General features: G+C 35.4%; 1 protein-coding gene across 1 annotated transcript in view; it reads right to left on the minus strand.

Annotated features, from left to right (window-relative positions):
- Window positions 1–15,014, minus strand: part of GPATCH2 (G-patch domain containing 2) — a 127,549-nt gene that overhangs the window by 107,007 nt on the left and 5,528 nt on the right. The window contains exons 2-3 of the mRNA XM_074897232.1: window positions 11,916–12,629; window positions 6,569–6,630 (exon numbers count right to left, since the gene is read on the minus strand). Of these exons, the coding sequence (XP_074753333.1) occupies window positions 6,569–6,630; window positions 11,916–12,629 (776 nt within the window). The remainder of the gene's footprint in view (window positions 1–6,568; window positions 6,631–11,915; window positions 12,630–15,014) is intronic.

A 15,014-nucleotide genomic window follows, 5' to 3' on the forward strand; every position in this document is an offset into this window, starting at 1 on the left:
CTTAGTGTTCCTGGAGCATTTCAGATCATTCTCCGTATTTATTCTAATCCTCATTTATAGCTATGACATTTCACAAAGGCGTTCACCATTAATTCTATCCTCATTTCGTTACAGCCAGGTATGGTTTCTCTGGAGCATGTCTAAGAGTACTGAAGAGAGACGGTGGTGGTGGTGGTGGAAGGCGAATCACCCCTTCTCATTAGATTGATTTGGGGTTCAGAATTAAGTTTGAACTCCTTTGTTTTGATTTTCCAAACTTATGTAGATAAACTTTGTCTGAATATTTTATCATTAGGATGAGAACTCTAGTCACCTTGCCTACTAAGAAATAAAATCAGGAACTCAAAAGAAGTGTTGTTACACATAATTTAGCTATGAAAGTAAGCACAGAATTCTGAAATCGGGTTTCACAATCAGCTCAAGGACAGATGCCTGTAAGTTAGGCAATGCAAGACTGGGTTGGTGGTCTGCAGGAAAAGGCGAAGAGTGGCTATGAAAGAACACTGCTATCTTCACCATATGCCCAACAATAGCACTTTGTGAAAAAATTAAAAATTACTTCTCTTTTTTGTGTAATAGGAATATTAGTATGTTAAGCAACTATCCGTTAAGGCATCTTACCTGTTATGCTATTATACACTTCCCTAAGCACTTATGTTGCTTACTGCCAAAGACGGACTTAAGATCTGAACCTCACAGGCTTTTCCCACATGACAGCAGAATGCAGGTATACCCGGCTCTCAGCTTCCTCATCTGTGCACTTTAAAAAACTCTGAATCCTTTGACAATTTTCAATCATATTATCATCTTGAAGCGAGCATAAACTTATTACTACTAATCTTATCCAGGTGAGAACAGGAATTTTGTTTACCAGTTGCTCCACCTTGAATGGATGCTGTTATCAAAAGGAGTCAGGGAACAGCACCGCATTTAATCAATTCCCGACTTCATACATATAAGCAATATAACACAGAAACCTCCCCACTCAAGGGTTAGGTAACCAAATATTTGGATTTTATCCTACTTAATTTGCAGGTCTCAAAAGGCAACACAGTATCCACAGCAAACATGAACTTCAGAGAATTAGTAATTGAAAGCAACATTTTTGACTTCAAAAGACTCACTACACTGTCCTTTCCTCTTAGGGATACTGATTCAGCACAAGACTACAGCAAATTGCTGTATTCTTTCAAGCTATAGGAAAGATAAAATTATCTCCAGAAACTAATCTCCATGCCCATGCATTCTCCTAGCCACATATTTAAAATACAATAGACTTGTTTGTGGGTGATGCTAATGCTTCAAGGAATTACTTCAAAGCAATTTACATTCAGTTATAACTGTACCGATCCATGCAAAAAATTAAAAGCAATTTAAGGCTCAGAAATGTCAACATCAATTCTAAAATTTCAAGGCACTTCTGTTCCTGACTATTTTTAAGCAAACCCCCACCCCCCATTACCACTTCCCTAATTTTTACTCTATATTATTGAGTCTAATGTGAAGGAGTGGTGATTCAATATGTAAATTACTCGCCTTCCTCTAAGAAGTTTAGAAAATTATTTATGTGAGTTTCCTGTGGTTTCTCTATGGGCATCACCATCAGTTTCATGTTCAGAATAGCCTCACCTGAATCTTTTTTTAGCTAAAGCAATGGAGGATTATAACAAACAAACTTTCCACTGCATACAAATAGTTTTCCCCTTCTTCCTAGTTTTCTTTTATTTCAAAATGGCCAGACTACCCTCCATAGCAGTTGCATATGGTATATGTGTGTTTGCCCATAACAACCACAATGTACTTTGAGGGGCTACTGTGAAAGGAGTTTGGAATCAGCATCCTATCAACACCACTTCATACTGTGCTGTCCATTATCCACCAACTCAGACAGCAATAGCACATGGACTATAAACACCCTGGGATGCTAGTCTCATTTCCATGACCAGTGTACATCTTTCTAGGTAAAAAAAACCCCACTGCTAACAGCCGCAATAATCATTTGTAGACATCAGAAGATTTACTAAAACACACAGAAGGAGTTTCAGGAAAACAGAAGCTTAAGTTACCCATCCACGGAGGTATACTGCATATTGCTCTTTGCACTATAAAGAATTACCTTGGCAAAAGGGATAGCAGGCCACCATTCCATTTAAGCAGCTACTTCTGATTCAAGCTTGGAAACTTCACAGGAAGGCTTTTTCCCCATCCCTCATCCAATGTATTATCATACCCTGCTCTTCAGTAGGGCTGTACAGGTGTACTGTTAATAAATTAGACTAAGGATATCACATGTTCTCAGCTTTATGTTCAACTCTACCACTGTGGTCCATATGCAATATTTAGAATTTCAGCTATTTAGGTCATACAGAACAACTTCATGTTTGTTTTGGGTTTTTTTTTCACCCGCCAAGACTATTAACTAATTAGCCACAACAGTTCAAAACTACTGTGATTACAGTTAGTATTGCACATTTTATTTCTTTTATAGATGGAGAACACAACTGCGACACCTGCAGCTACTAAAATGCTATACAAGGTCCAAATTAGTTTCTCAATAGAGAAGACAAAAGGATGGAATTCTCATATCCTGAATCAGTAGTGGGTCATCTTCATAAAGGACACAGTAATGAATATATGTTTAATCATAAAATAATGAACACCTATCTTTAAAAGCTTAGCCACATCCACAGTGGAACTCTGACATTCCCCGACCTCCTCCAATTTTAACTGTTTAACACTTTATTAAAATAATTTTATTTCCTACTTGCTTGGATCTTAAAGGACATTTTAAGTGCTGCATGTCATGATTTAAAGAGGTCTTAAGTCAACTTTGAATTTCCCCAAGTGTACTAGTAGGTATAGATGGACTAGGAATGCAGAATGTTTTATTTGCCATACCCACACTATAAAATTCATTAAAGAATATACTTGTAATTTGACTTTTTTTTCCCAAAACAGCAATAAGACCAACTAGTGTTTGAATAATGTTACAGCTTTGTTAACACTGTGTTGAAAACTTACAAAGTGCCTTTGTAAAGAAGCCCTGTAAAGTGCCTTGAAACTGCAGATGATCCTACTAGCTAGGACTATAATAGTGTTGTATTATATGCTGCAATCTAAGATTCAAAACTTTGTTTCAAAACTATTCTTGTATTCTTTCTACCTCAGTCATAAAACACTGCTTATCATTAAAGTTTTTAATAATTGCAAAACCGCCATTTCTGATACATAAGCTTCAGCCACTGTTCAGTTCCTTCAGTTACTTTGTTGACAGGCTCTCCTACCTCCATACTCAAGCGCTTGACATTTGCATACAATTTTGGTTTTTTGCTAACTATATTAGATCTTACCCCGAAGTTGACCAATTTACAAACCTCTGAAAAAAATACAAAGTAACTGAAGTTCACTTGAGGTTTGTTAATATTTCAGCAGCTATCTTTGCTGACTGTACCTGCACTGACCATTTTCCATGATCTTTAAGCTTTTGCTGGCTAACTGTACAAGGTATGCAATGTTTCACAGAAGAAAAACATTTGCCACATTGAGACTGCAAAACATCAAGTACCAATTACTTCTGCCAGAAGGTAATATGATAGTGGAATTGAGCACAGCAAGAGACCTGCTTTTGCCCTCTCACATGACCTAATGTAAGCACCTGGATAACCTGGAAAAGGAGGACAAGCATGGCTAAGCTCAGATGAGGACTTCATAGGAACAAAACAAATCAAACAAAAAAGATGTAAGACTGGAACAGAGGCAGGCTGGAAAGGAAAGGGTATAGAAGTTTTTAAAAAAACCTGTTAGATAGAACACCACATATTAGAAGTTGAACACAATTTTCAAGTCTCTGCAATTTTCTTTTATCTTAGCAACTGATGGCAATTAAAATATATCTAGCAATTAACCGACTACTACCCCCAATTATAGCTACACCTGGCTTTCTTGAATTGAATTATAAAAACTGAAACCACAGTTACTGTTGTGGAATTTATTTCCATAGTCTGAAACAATTTTGGAAAATATTAGACATTGCAAGGTCAGGCAGCACTCCAAAGTTCAGAATGCAACAGTCAACTATTTAACTGACTGGCCAACAGCTTGAAGAAGTTGTTGTGTTAGATAACTTTCTTTTCTAGAAGGTCTGTCCCATAGCATGAATATGCTTTGGGAATTAATTAGGGTTTTATAAACAGTATTTGTCTGCAATAAATGAGATATGGTTCTTAATCTCAGAGACACAAAATGAACAAATGTTGCCCTGAAGAACAGGATCCTCTTGTCCTCTGGTACCTAAACTTCTGAATGATGGCAGGCACATCATTTAAACAAAGTATTTCACCAGGCAGCATTAATCAATCTCTGATTCTCCACTTGACTTAGCAGAAACCTGAAGTCAGAAGTGCAGAAAATTTGAACTACAAATGAGGTCAAGATGCTGATGTTCTGAACATATATCCTGGAGGATGGACACTGGGAAGACAGGAATCAGAGTCTAGCTTTTAAAGGTGGACAACAAAATCAGGCAGTTGTTAATACATTTTCATCCTTTCCTCTTCCAGCTTTGTTTCTCCCACCTAGACATTTCCTTTGTTTTTATCAGATTTTTTTTTCCTCCTTCCTTCATTCTTTCAATTTTGTATGCATCTCAGTTTAGGTATAAATTAATTTACAGGATAGCATCTCACTTCATAAGGGGAGTACAAAGATAAAAATTACTAGCATCTCTGGAGATGGAGTATGTATTACTAGAAAATAAAATTTTGGTTTTGCAGTTGGATCTCATAGTACTTTCATGGAAAAGTCTTCACAAAACCAAAGCTATAATGCAGATCTAAGAACATCTGAAATCCAGTGTGAAGCTAATGGTCTTCTGATTATATCCACAAAATAATTAATTCAAAGTAGAGATTAAAAAACTAATGTTTTCTCCTGATGATGTCCTCCTCCAGTTTAATTACTATTGTTCTTTATATTTCAAAATATTACCTTCAGGTCTAATGCTTTCTGCTTGAAAATTACAATCCAATTGAATCAAGGTTCACAAATCAAACAGGCAAAAAAAAGAATTACAGCTCTATATTAAAAAAAGAACACTTAAAGTAATGACACATCAGTGAAAGAGCACTGTTGTTCACGATTCTCTCCACTTTTTTCTTATATATTTTGTGGGAGGAGAAACAGAAAGCAACTGAGGCGTTTTCAACCATATTATTCAAAGACTTAAATAATTTAGTTCAGGACTTAAGGACAAAAATACTAATAAAAGTATAGCAGTAGGGTACTTCAAAAATGTATGTTATTGTGAAATGTAGTCAGTCATGTCACATACAGATAAAGCAGAAAAGTGTTTTAAAAATTGCAAGTCAAAAGAGAAATTAATATAGGGAAATAAAAGCAAGTATTTTTGACATGTCTCACTGAAATACTGAAGTTAAAAGATTGATCTAAACTTTCAAAGAGAGCCCAAATTCTTTAAAAAAGCTCTTTGTTAGCACAACTAGAAACAGATACTCAGACTGGCAGGTACAGTTTATGTAACACAAGTTTCTGTTGAGTAAGGAAGGCAGCACCTCTGTTCTATGTCTGAAAAATCATCTCCATACTACAATGTTAAAATAAAAAATAAAAAACCACAAAAACAAACAAAAGAGACTGAATAACACACTAAGGGGGAAAAAAAAAAAACAAACCCAAAACACACAACAAAACCCAGAACATTCCTTTAACCTATATCTGTGGAATGGGCCAGGATTTGTTTTCTTGCATACAGTCTAGTAGTCTGTGGCAAATTGCATAAGAAAATAATATCCATTACTATTAACTTAGAATTGCCAACAGAAAAGCTAGTCTTAATCATCCGAGAGACTGTTTTTTAGCCTCATCTTTGTATACTGCCAAAGACAGCGACTTCCTAGTCCATAATGTGGGCACTAAGATACCAGCATAATACAGATAAATGTGTTGCACTTAAAGGTGGCAATGAAAGGTAAAGCTGAAAAAATAAGTTTTATACTTGCATCCTCAATAGTTTTTTCACATAAGAACATTATGCATACTAAAGGAAAATTCTGAATCTTCACTGTATTTTAAAGAAAAATTTTCAGAAAGGAGAAACTTTAAACAGCGTGCATCTTCTAATCTCAACCATGTATTGCTGAATGAAAAAGAACTATAAAATCCTGCCATAACAATTTGGAAGAAAAAAAAAAAAAAAAAAAAAGCCACCTCAAAACTAGTTTGAGAAGCAGTCTATGATCACAGAGTCCTGTCTAGAAATTGAAGGAATTGACAAAATATAACTTAGTACAGATGATCTTTGGAAGATGCTGAAGTTGTAAGTTTATTATATACAGAGACTGCTTCTCAAGACAGCTTTTGACTAAGTCATGGATTTGGGACACCCTCTGGTAACATTTCAAAAAACCCAGAAAGCAAGCTATACTTCAACTCATTAAAATAGTAATAGCAACTGAAATATAGTAATTAACCTATGAAATAACTTGTGAGGCTTACAGATTTTCAACTGATGTGGTTTGAGGGGTGGAGAAGGGAAAGATTGTTTCAATACCTTGTCTTCCCTCATCATTGGTAAACAAACCAGCATCACTGCTGCTCAGACTGCTGGATTCACTGTAATAAGAGAAAGAGAGAAACAGATCAAAAGAACAATTGATCTTTCAGTCGTAAAATTTTAAGGAGACAAGGCTGTGCTCTGATTGAACTTAAGCCCAACAGAGATCGGAAAGAAAATAGGATGATTTTTTCTAATCAAACTGCAAATATCCTAGTTCTATTAACTACAAAGCATATTATTTTTGGCACATAAAACCACAGGAATCTAATGGTACCCTGACAGTAAGCCAGATGTGACTGCAACGAGGTGCTGACACAATTGATGCATTTTATTATCTGCTTCCATCAAATGCTCACTGCTCCCTTCTTATGCTGTGCAATTCAGCTTGATCCTGGAACACCACTGCTCAATAAAATAGGAAAAGTCTCAATCAAAAACAGCCTAAGCCTTCCTTCAGCACATGAAATATAGAAGTCTGAAAATAAAATTACCTTTCTGAACATCATTTGCAAATATTCTGGATATTCTGTTTTCACAACACACTACTTGGGGAGAAAGAAAAGTTTATAACAAAGGTAGCCAATTAAATCAAAATAAAGGTCGCCCTGAAGAAAGTAAGTATGATCAATGATCATAACATAAAAAAAAGAGCAAGGTAGAGTCTACTTTTCTGTAACTTCCATCATTGCCTTAAAATGAGAATGTGTGTATACAACATGCACACACTTCCTCTAACTTCTAAGACATCAATAAGTATTTTGTTCTTTGCTGTAAACACATTGTTACAAACAATATTCCACATCTCTAAATAGTAAAACAGACTTGTCTTTTAATAGTGGAGATCAGTTTGGTGAGTTTCACATGAAAGGATGTTTTGTAAACATTTATTTCATTTTTTGTCAACAGAATAGCTCTAAGGAAGTAATATTCTCACCAAAATATAATCACATTTTACTTACACTGAAATATACAAAAATTTGAAAGACAAAATCACTTCAGTTCAACAAATTCAAGTACAAGCTATAAATACTATGTCTAGTCTCAATGTTACATATAAGCTACAAGAACTTGAGGTCTGTTTACCTTTCTACACTTATTTATATTAAAATATACATGCAGTCCTATACGTGAATTCAACTGCTTTCAATTATTTTTAGCTACTTTCTAATAACATTATTTTTTTCCTAATAACTAGTACACTTAAGAAAATTATTTCCTTTTAAATGTTAATCTCTCACAAAAAAAGCCTCAATTTTTTTGAAGCATGTAATATAGATTATATAAAGTGAGTCCAATTTGTGTTTAACTGTAAGTATATATTTGGGTTTTGTATCTTCCTTTGGAAGGCATCCCAACAGGATTTGAAAGACATTATGATATCAGGAGACACAAAACAATTTAAAAAAAAATATATATATACAGCTCTGCTTGAAGATGGTTTTCTTAATCTTTGCTGTATTCTATGCTTATTCATATTCATACTGTATAAGCAATCCTTATACCACCTTTTATACACAATATAATCAGAACAGACTTAAGCATTTGCACAACTGCAATTGCCCTGAGCAGAAGAAAGATGAGATGCAATGAGAATGGAACCATCATTCTTGATGAAGACCAAAACTTGAAATTCCAAATGTTACAAATCCTAGTAACTTCCTTCTAGCAAGCATCTCATCCTCACTTTAATTACAGCATAGAGGGCTTTACTGTCCTTACATTTCATTGTCCACAATTTTATATCATACATATAAAATATTCATATATACTTCCTGGGCATTTATTAATTGTACTTTTTTAAATGAAAGTTACAAAATAGGCTAGTATTTCAGCCACTCTCGCCACAAAAATTTCCAATTTTGAGAACAGTCTCCTTCCTCTTTTCCTTTTTTTTTAATAAGATTTTAATTGTCCAGTAATTCTTACTGAAGAACTATCCAGTTCATGAAAACATAACCACTTGAAATTTTAAAAGTTAGTGGCGTTTTGGGGGTTTGTTTTGTTTTGTTTTTTTTAAAAAAAGTCAAATCTTAACACTGCCATATCCATGGCAGGCACAGTGCTCATTCTACCCGGGTAACAGTCAAATAGCACAGGGATTACAGCTGAGATAATTGCTACATGGCAGTCATTTGACTGAATAAAATTCAGAACCTGTGGAATTAATAAATTAATATCTAAGTACAGAAAAGCTGTTATGATGGAATTTATTTCCAATTTTAATATAATTTTGCCCTGTATATTGATAATTCCTTTGCTTTGTAATGAGAATTTCGCTCCCAGCAAGACTTCCAGGAAAAACAAAAAAGCCACAGATTCCTTTTAGGCCTATAAAATAGCATATGTAAGCAAAAACTTGGAAGGAACAGCTCCGCTATGCATAAAGCCTTCACACCTTTATTTATACATATGTGGAAACAAAGAAGTAGTCATTTTTATTATTAGTTATTATTATTATTATTAGCAAACTGTCCCATACCTTGGTTTCATGAGACCTGTAACCTTTGTTTACTAACCAAGCCTGTCCCCAGGCACTGACCAGCTACTCTACTAGCACTGACTGGCAGGGCAGAGGGTGGGCATCTCAGTTTCACAACTGCCCCTTTTTAAAGGGAGAAGGAAAGATTTCTCCTCTATTGAGTTGCTTAAAACTCAAATGACTGCCAAAGTTTGCAAGAATTAAATATCACTCAAAACTCCATGTGTTGCCAAATTTGGCTGAAACTGGACAAGGAGCTAAGCGTTGAGAATAAGGGAGATTGAGCAAAGGCCAGGCTCTGATCACAAAAATCTCATTTCCAGCACTCACAGGAATTCATCTTTGGGATCATTTAGATGCTGACATTTTAAGAGCCTGAAGACTCCTCCTACTACTCCTCACCCTGCACTTAGAAAACGGTTATTGTTGTGTCTGGTGTTTGAACACATACAGATAAAGGACTGCAAAAGAAGTGTCACTTAGCATTTTCAACATGCAAATACATATGTCAAAGTAATTTCATGTATACACATATAAACACATATAAAGTATATCAAGTAACTGAGGAAATTATATAAATCTCAGAAATTATATAAATTTCATGTATACAACTTCTCCTTAGCAGTTTTAGATCCAAGCAATTTAACTCCCATTAAAAATTATTGGCTTTATTCTGGTTTTAATAACTGAACCTCTAAAAAATTATTTTTTAATAATTATTAAACTGTATGCACACAAATGTACAAAATTAGATCAGCTTTGTATACTTTATTTTTCCTCTTCCAGCAAGTGTTGACAAAGCACGACCCTTATCCTAGACACTCCGCTAGTATCTGTCCGTATCTTGTGCAATCTTATAAAACTCATGTTCTCTTTCAAAATCTCAGCTTTTACTTTTAGAATATACTCTTAGGAACAGACTTTGCTAGGTGTTTCCAATTCTTCTGGCTAAACGATCTCAAACAATAGAGGTACTATTCCATTTAAGTAAATTAAAACTGATTAAAAATTATTCACATACAAAATATTCAGATACAGTACGTAATCAAGAGGCTTAGATATAGTAGTTTTCTAATCACATCATGGAATGCAAACTTCCTAATTCAGTGGTTTCAAGCCTTTTGGTATAGACAACCACTGGAAGAAATTCAGCAGAATGACAGACCATCACTCAGCCATGTGCATGAGCAGAAAACACTATGAAGATGAGGATGGTTTAAGGCCATTTATTGGGGCCAGAGGCAAACATCTGAAGTACAATCTGAGAAATTACAGCATTTGGTGTAACAAAATGTGAAGCATTTTGATGAGAAAGACGGACTTTTAAATCAGTAACGTTTCTTTTGTGAAAAAATAAAAAGATACTCAGACTGACCTGGAAGTAGCATAGTGTTGGGAGTCTACAAGAGACTTTTCATACTGATCACTCTTCTCTCCACCCAAATACCAGCTACAGAATTTTTGAGTTGGAAAACTGTTACTCTTGTAACATAACAGAAAATCTTTTATAAATTAAAAAAAGTGACAAGACTATGGATAAGTGCATATCTGAATGTGCAACAGTTCCTAGCTCCAAGGGAATTTTTAACCATCTGTTTTTAGGTACCAAACTTTGGGGAACAGATTCCCAGTGTCATCAAATAAGAAGGAAGCTTTCTAAAAGCTTCCTGACAACACACACTTCCATCTTCCATGTTAAAGTGAGATGTGTAAAGTTACACTGGCTGCCCTGAAGGACTGCTTCTGCTCTAGTAACTAAGACACTAGGAATAATCTTTAAGATTCAGGATTCATTTAGCTCCTTATTGTTTGCAGGTGAGGGACAAAACTAGTATGTAATAAAAAGAACTTTTCTGAAAATAACTGGAGTTATTCAGTTACCAATACAGCTGCTATTACAGTAATCAATCTGCTCTGGTCAAAATCCCTGGGCACTCTGTGCATTTCAATTCTAACTCTCCAGTAAGGAAAAGGCTTAAGAGTTTATAGATAAAATGCCTGGGGAAAAAAAAACAACCAAATAACAAACCAGGGATACTAGTGCTGTCAAGCAACTGACCAAAATTAGATGTTTTAATATAAGTCTTTCTTGTTGACAGTCCTGCATTCAAAGAAGGCACATGGAATAAACATAATCAAGTTTACCACGCCTTACAGGTAACATCCCTTGTGCATGGTGGAAAAATGACTTACACCTTTACTGTGTTGTCAAAATAGTACTTTGGAAACAATTACCATTATAGTATGACTGCTGTCTGGAATGGATGGATGAGGTGTACTGCCAAAGGGTCATCATTCCCCCATTTTTCTAATGGTAAGCTCAGGTGTTTCTGAACTGTAAATTGGTTTTTGCATTTCGTAAATGATGTATATCCTTGGCAACCTGCAGACTTTTTATGCCCATGACACATAAGAACATACTGTCTAAATGGTGACTCTAAACACTGACAACCTTTCTGATGAATAGAGATAACAATCAAAGCACCAATGTCTCGAAATTGGAAAAACACTCAATTTTGTCTGAGACCTGTCACCAGTTGAAATATCCAGAACATATTAAACATTTGTATATTCTGTCATTCTTAATCTTAAAACAATTAGAATGTATAATTTCAAGAAACTGTTTTCTTGCTTATTCCTCTGCTACATGAGTCTATGCTGAATACTTCAACCTAAGCAACTCATCTGTTAAAAACAGCAGACTTCAAAAGAAAAATTAAGATTAACTTGTGAAAACAGATGCTACTGATGCTAGCATTTTGTCTGGTATTAAAGAAAAACCCAAAGATTCTCAACATAAGCAACCGTAAAAGCAAACAAATACTATGCAAAATTTCTGCAAAAATTAAGAGAAAGAATAACCTGTCACTCATGTTTTCATCTGAGCCTTTTTGCTCCTCATACTCCATTTTGTCCTTATTTGCTTGGTTCACTTCTTCGTTTTCTATAACTACTCCTTCATCCAAGACTTCTGGTCCTTGTCGAGTTGCAGCTACTTTTCTTTTTTTCACTTTGCTCTTGGAAAACTCTTGGTGTTGGTATGATTTATTGTTATTGTCCATTTCTTGATCTCTGCTGTTATCCTGCTGTTGTGTTATTGTCAGTGCATTAGAGACTTCTGATGGCAGATCTATTGCCATCCGTTTTACCTTTCTTCTCCTGCGCAAAGTCCTGTTTCCCAAACTGTCAACAGCTAAATCTGGTTCATGCCACAGAGGTCTTTTGCCTCTAATGTTATTTAAGTTTGAGGAAGGCCTACGTTTAGCAACCAACAACTGGTCATCAGAGTCACTGTGGTCTTTCTTACTAGCATGATTCTCCCTGTAGTCTTTGTTTGATTCTTCTAAACTGGAATCAGAACCTTCACTTAAGCAGTGACCAGTCTCCCAGGGATGATGGGTGGTAAATGATCGTCTTTTTCGTCCCCTCCTTTTCCTTGCCTGTCGCTTTAGAAGACACGACACACTTCGAGAATGATCTCCAGTATCAGCAAAACCTCCTCTGGCTTGTTCTGAACTTTCTTCCAGTGCTGAGACTAGATCGTGAACCAGCTCCTCCATAGTCCTACTGAAATGCCTGTATATTTCAAGGAAAAAGAATACACACAAGAAAACAACAAATTAATCTCATGTGATAAGCATAAACTCTAACAATTTTACCTAAATCATTTCAGTCACTTTAGACAAGGCTGCCTCAATGTCCATCATATTTCTGCTGACACAAAATCTTGCCAACCAGTCCTATGCAATTTGCAACATATCAGCACACATTCCTTCCCAAATTTGTGTCTTGAAAAGAAGTGGGGTACGGCGGTGGTGTTCCCCCATTTGTTTTTGACCTCATTATTATTGCTTGGTTTTAATTCCCCTCATCACATATTTTTATGATTTTCAGGGATTCTGCATAATGAGAGCATCAACAAAGACCGTTCACTCTAACTGCAGGTAGGAAACACATTCTAAGTTTATGAACAGGAAATGGAATACATAATATTCCTCCCTGATAGTATACTAGGGAGTTCTGTTTAAGAGTTGTCATTGTAATAAAATATTTTTAAGGATAAATTATCCCTTGATGCTGCCTAAATGCCAAAATGAATTTAAAACTAATTATTTGATAATATTACTTTTTTTTTTTTTTTAATAGCTACTAATTCCATCTTTCCAAAGGGTTGATATCTCTGATTTTTTTAAGATACTGATTCAGTGTAGTGATATAGAGAATACCCTGCTACAGGTAATTCCAGAGTATTAAATACAGTTTCCCACCACATATAGGCAGTCACATCCACAGAATCACACACTTGTGTAAGGAAAAATATCCCCAAACACAGATAGGGCCTGACTAAGGCTTTATCCTTTTAATGTTTTGCTCTTTCCTCCTCAAAATTCAGTAACATTTAGTGTGTCTTTAACTCAGTATGCTTCAGTAAGTTCACTGATGCATTACATGAACATAATTACGAGTGGAAAACATTAAATGATTGCTGCTGAACTCTAATCCTTCTCTGAAGGCTGTGAACCGTCTCTGTAAACATAGCAATCTGATTTTCACATCAAAGCATCAGAAGACCCCTTTTGTTGAGGTAAAGCAGCAAATAATGTTCATGCTCTTTACTTCATTACATCAACAGATAAATATGGAAGACACTCAAAAAATTACGTAGAGGACATTTAAAAACAGGACTCTTCACTTTGTTTTACAATATAAGTTAACGGAGGAAATAACAAATAGTTGTCTACCCATACCAGCAGAGTTGTAGATGTTGGAAAAAATCTGGACACATATCATACAGGTTCCGTCTCTCAATTATCACCACCACCATAGTTAAAGTACTTAATGGTGATGGCTGAATGGACAGTCATGACCGCAAAGTACAGATTTTAAATATTAATGGAGAAACTGAAGAGCATGTTTAAGAAGAAATTCAAGCTGGTTATGAAATATCACACCTAAGAAATTATATAGTCTCCTTTCAAACCATTTTCAGAAATAGTTATTTTAAACATTTCAATTGCAAGATCACCACAAGCACAGAGTGGTAGAAACACAAACTAATTTTGAATTCTTGAAACTACTGTGTCACTTGCATTTTTCTCCTACCTCTTTTTCCTCTTTTTCTGTTCTGCTGTAATCTCTAGTCCTATTACTCCCTCTTAACCTAACATTTTCTTTGGCTCTTAGTACAGCAGAATCATCATACTAACTTTTAAGAGGTGAGACAGCTCTGGAAGAATGCTACACTTTCTCCTTAATCCATTTGGTTAACAGGAATCAAAACCTCCATAATCACACAAAAATACTTCTGAGAAGCAACACACTAGGAAAAGCATTCCAAATGAAGCAACAATTTTCTGAAAATTCAGAAAGAGAAAAGTGGAAGCCAATTAACCTAGAAATTTGATACATGTGGCATCAAAATGATTTAAAACTGATTCTTACTTTGAGTTTTTGACATTTCAATTACTGCAGAGGGATTTAGCGGGGTGTGGGGTCTTTGGTTTTTGTTTGGTTTTTTTGCTTGTGTAGCAGGAATTTCAACCACCAGCAGAAGCAAGTCCAGATATATCTGTACAGGATTTCCACTCATGATGCTTAAAAAGACATATTAACCCATGTTTCTTAGTAGCTATAACTGCCCAATGGGGAGGGTACTAGCCCCTTTGGCCTTATTGTTAAACACCCATGAAGATGTCTATCCTCACGGATATGCATATCAGAAGTGAGAGAGATACCCTTGAGATTTAAGGGGCTTTCTAATACTTCTCACCTAATGTAACAGGAGTCATGACTTGAACAGACAAACTCCAGCACATTTATTTGGGTTAATCTAAGACATCAATTCCCCCACCTGCCTGACTTCTGCCCCAGACTTCTGAATTTATAGTAAACCAACAGAAGTGGAGGTACACCAAAAACTGAACTACTGGGCTTAAACCTACATTCAGTTCTCAAAACAAA

This window comes from Athene noctua, chromosome 1 (genome assembly GCF_965140245.1).
Source record: "Athene noctua chromosome 1, bAthNoc1.hap1.1, whole genome shotgun sequence".
In the NCBI taxonomy this organism is placed as follows: domain Eukaryota; kingdom Metazoa; phylum Chordata; class Aves; order Strigiformes; family Strigidae; genus Athene; species Athene noctua.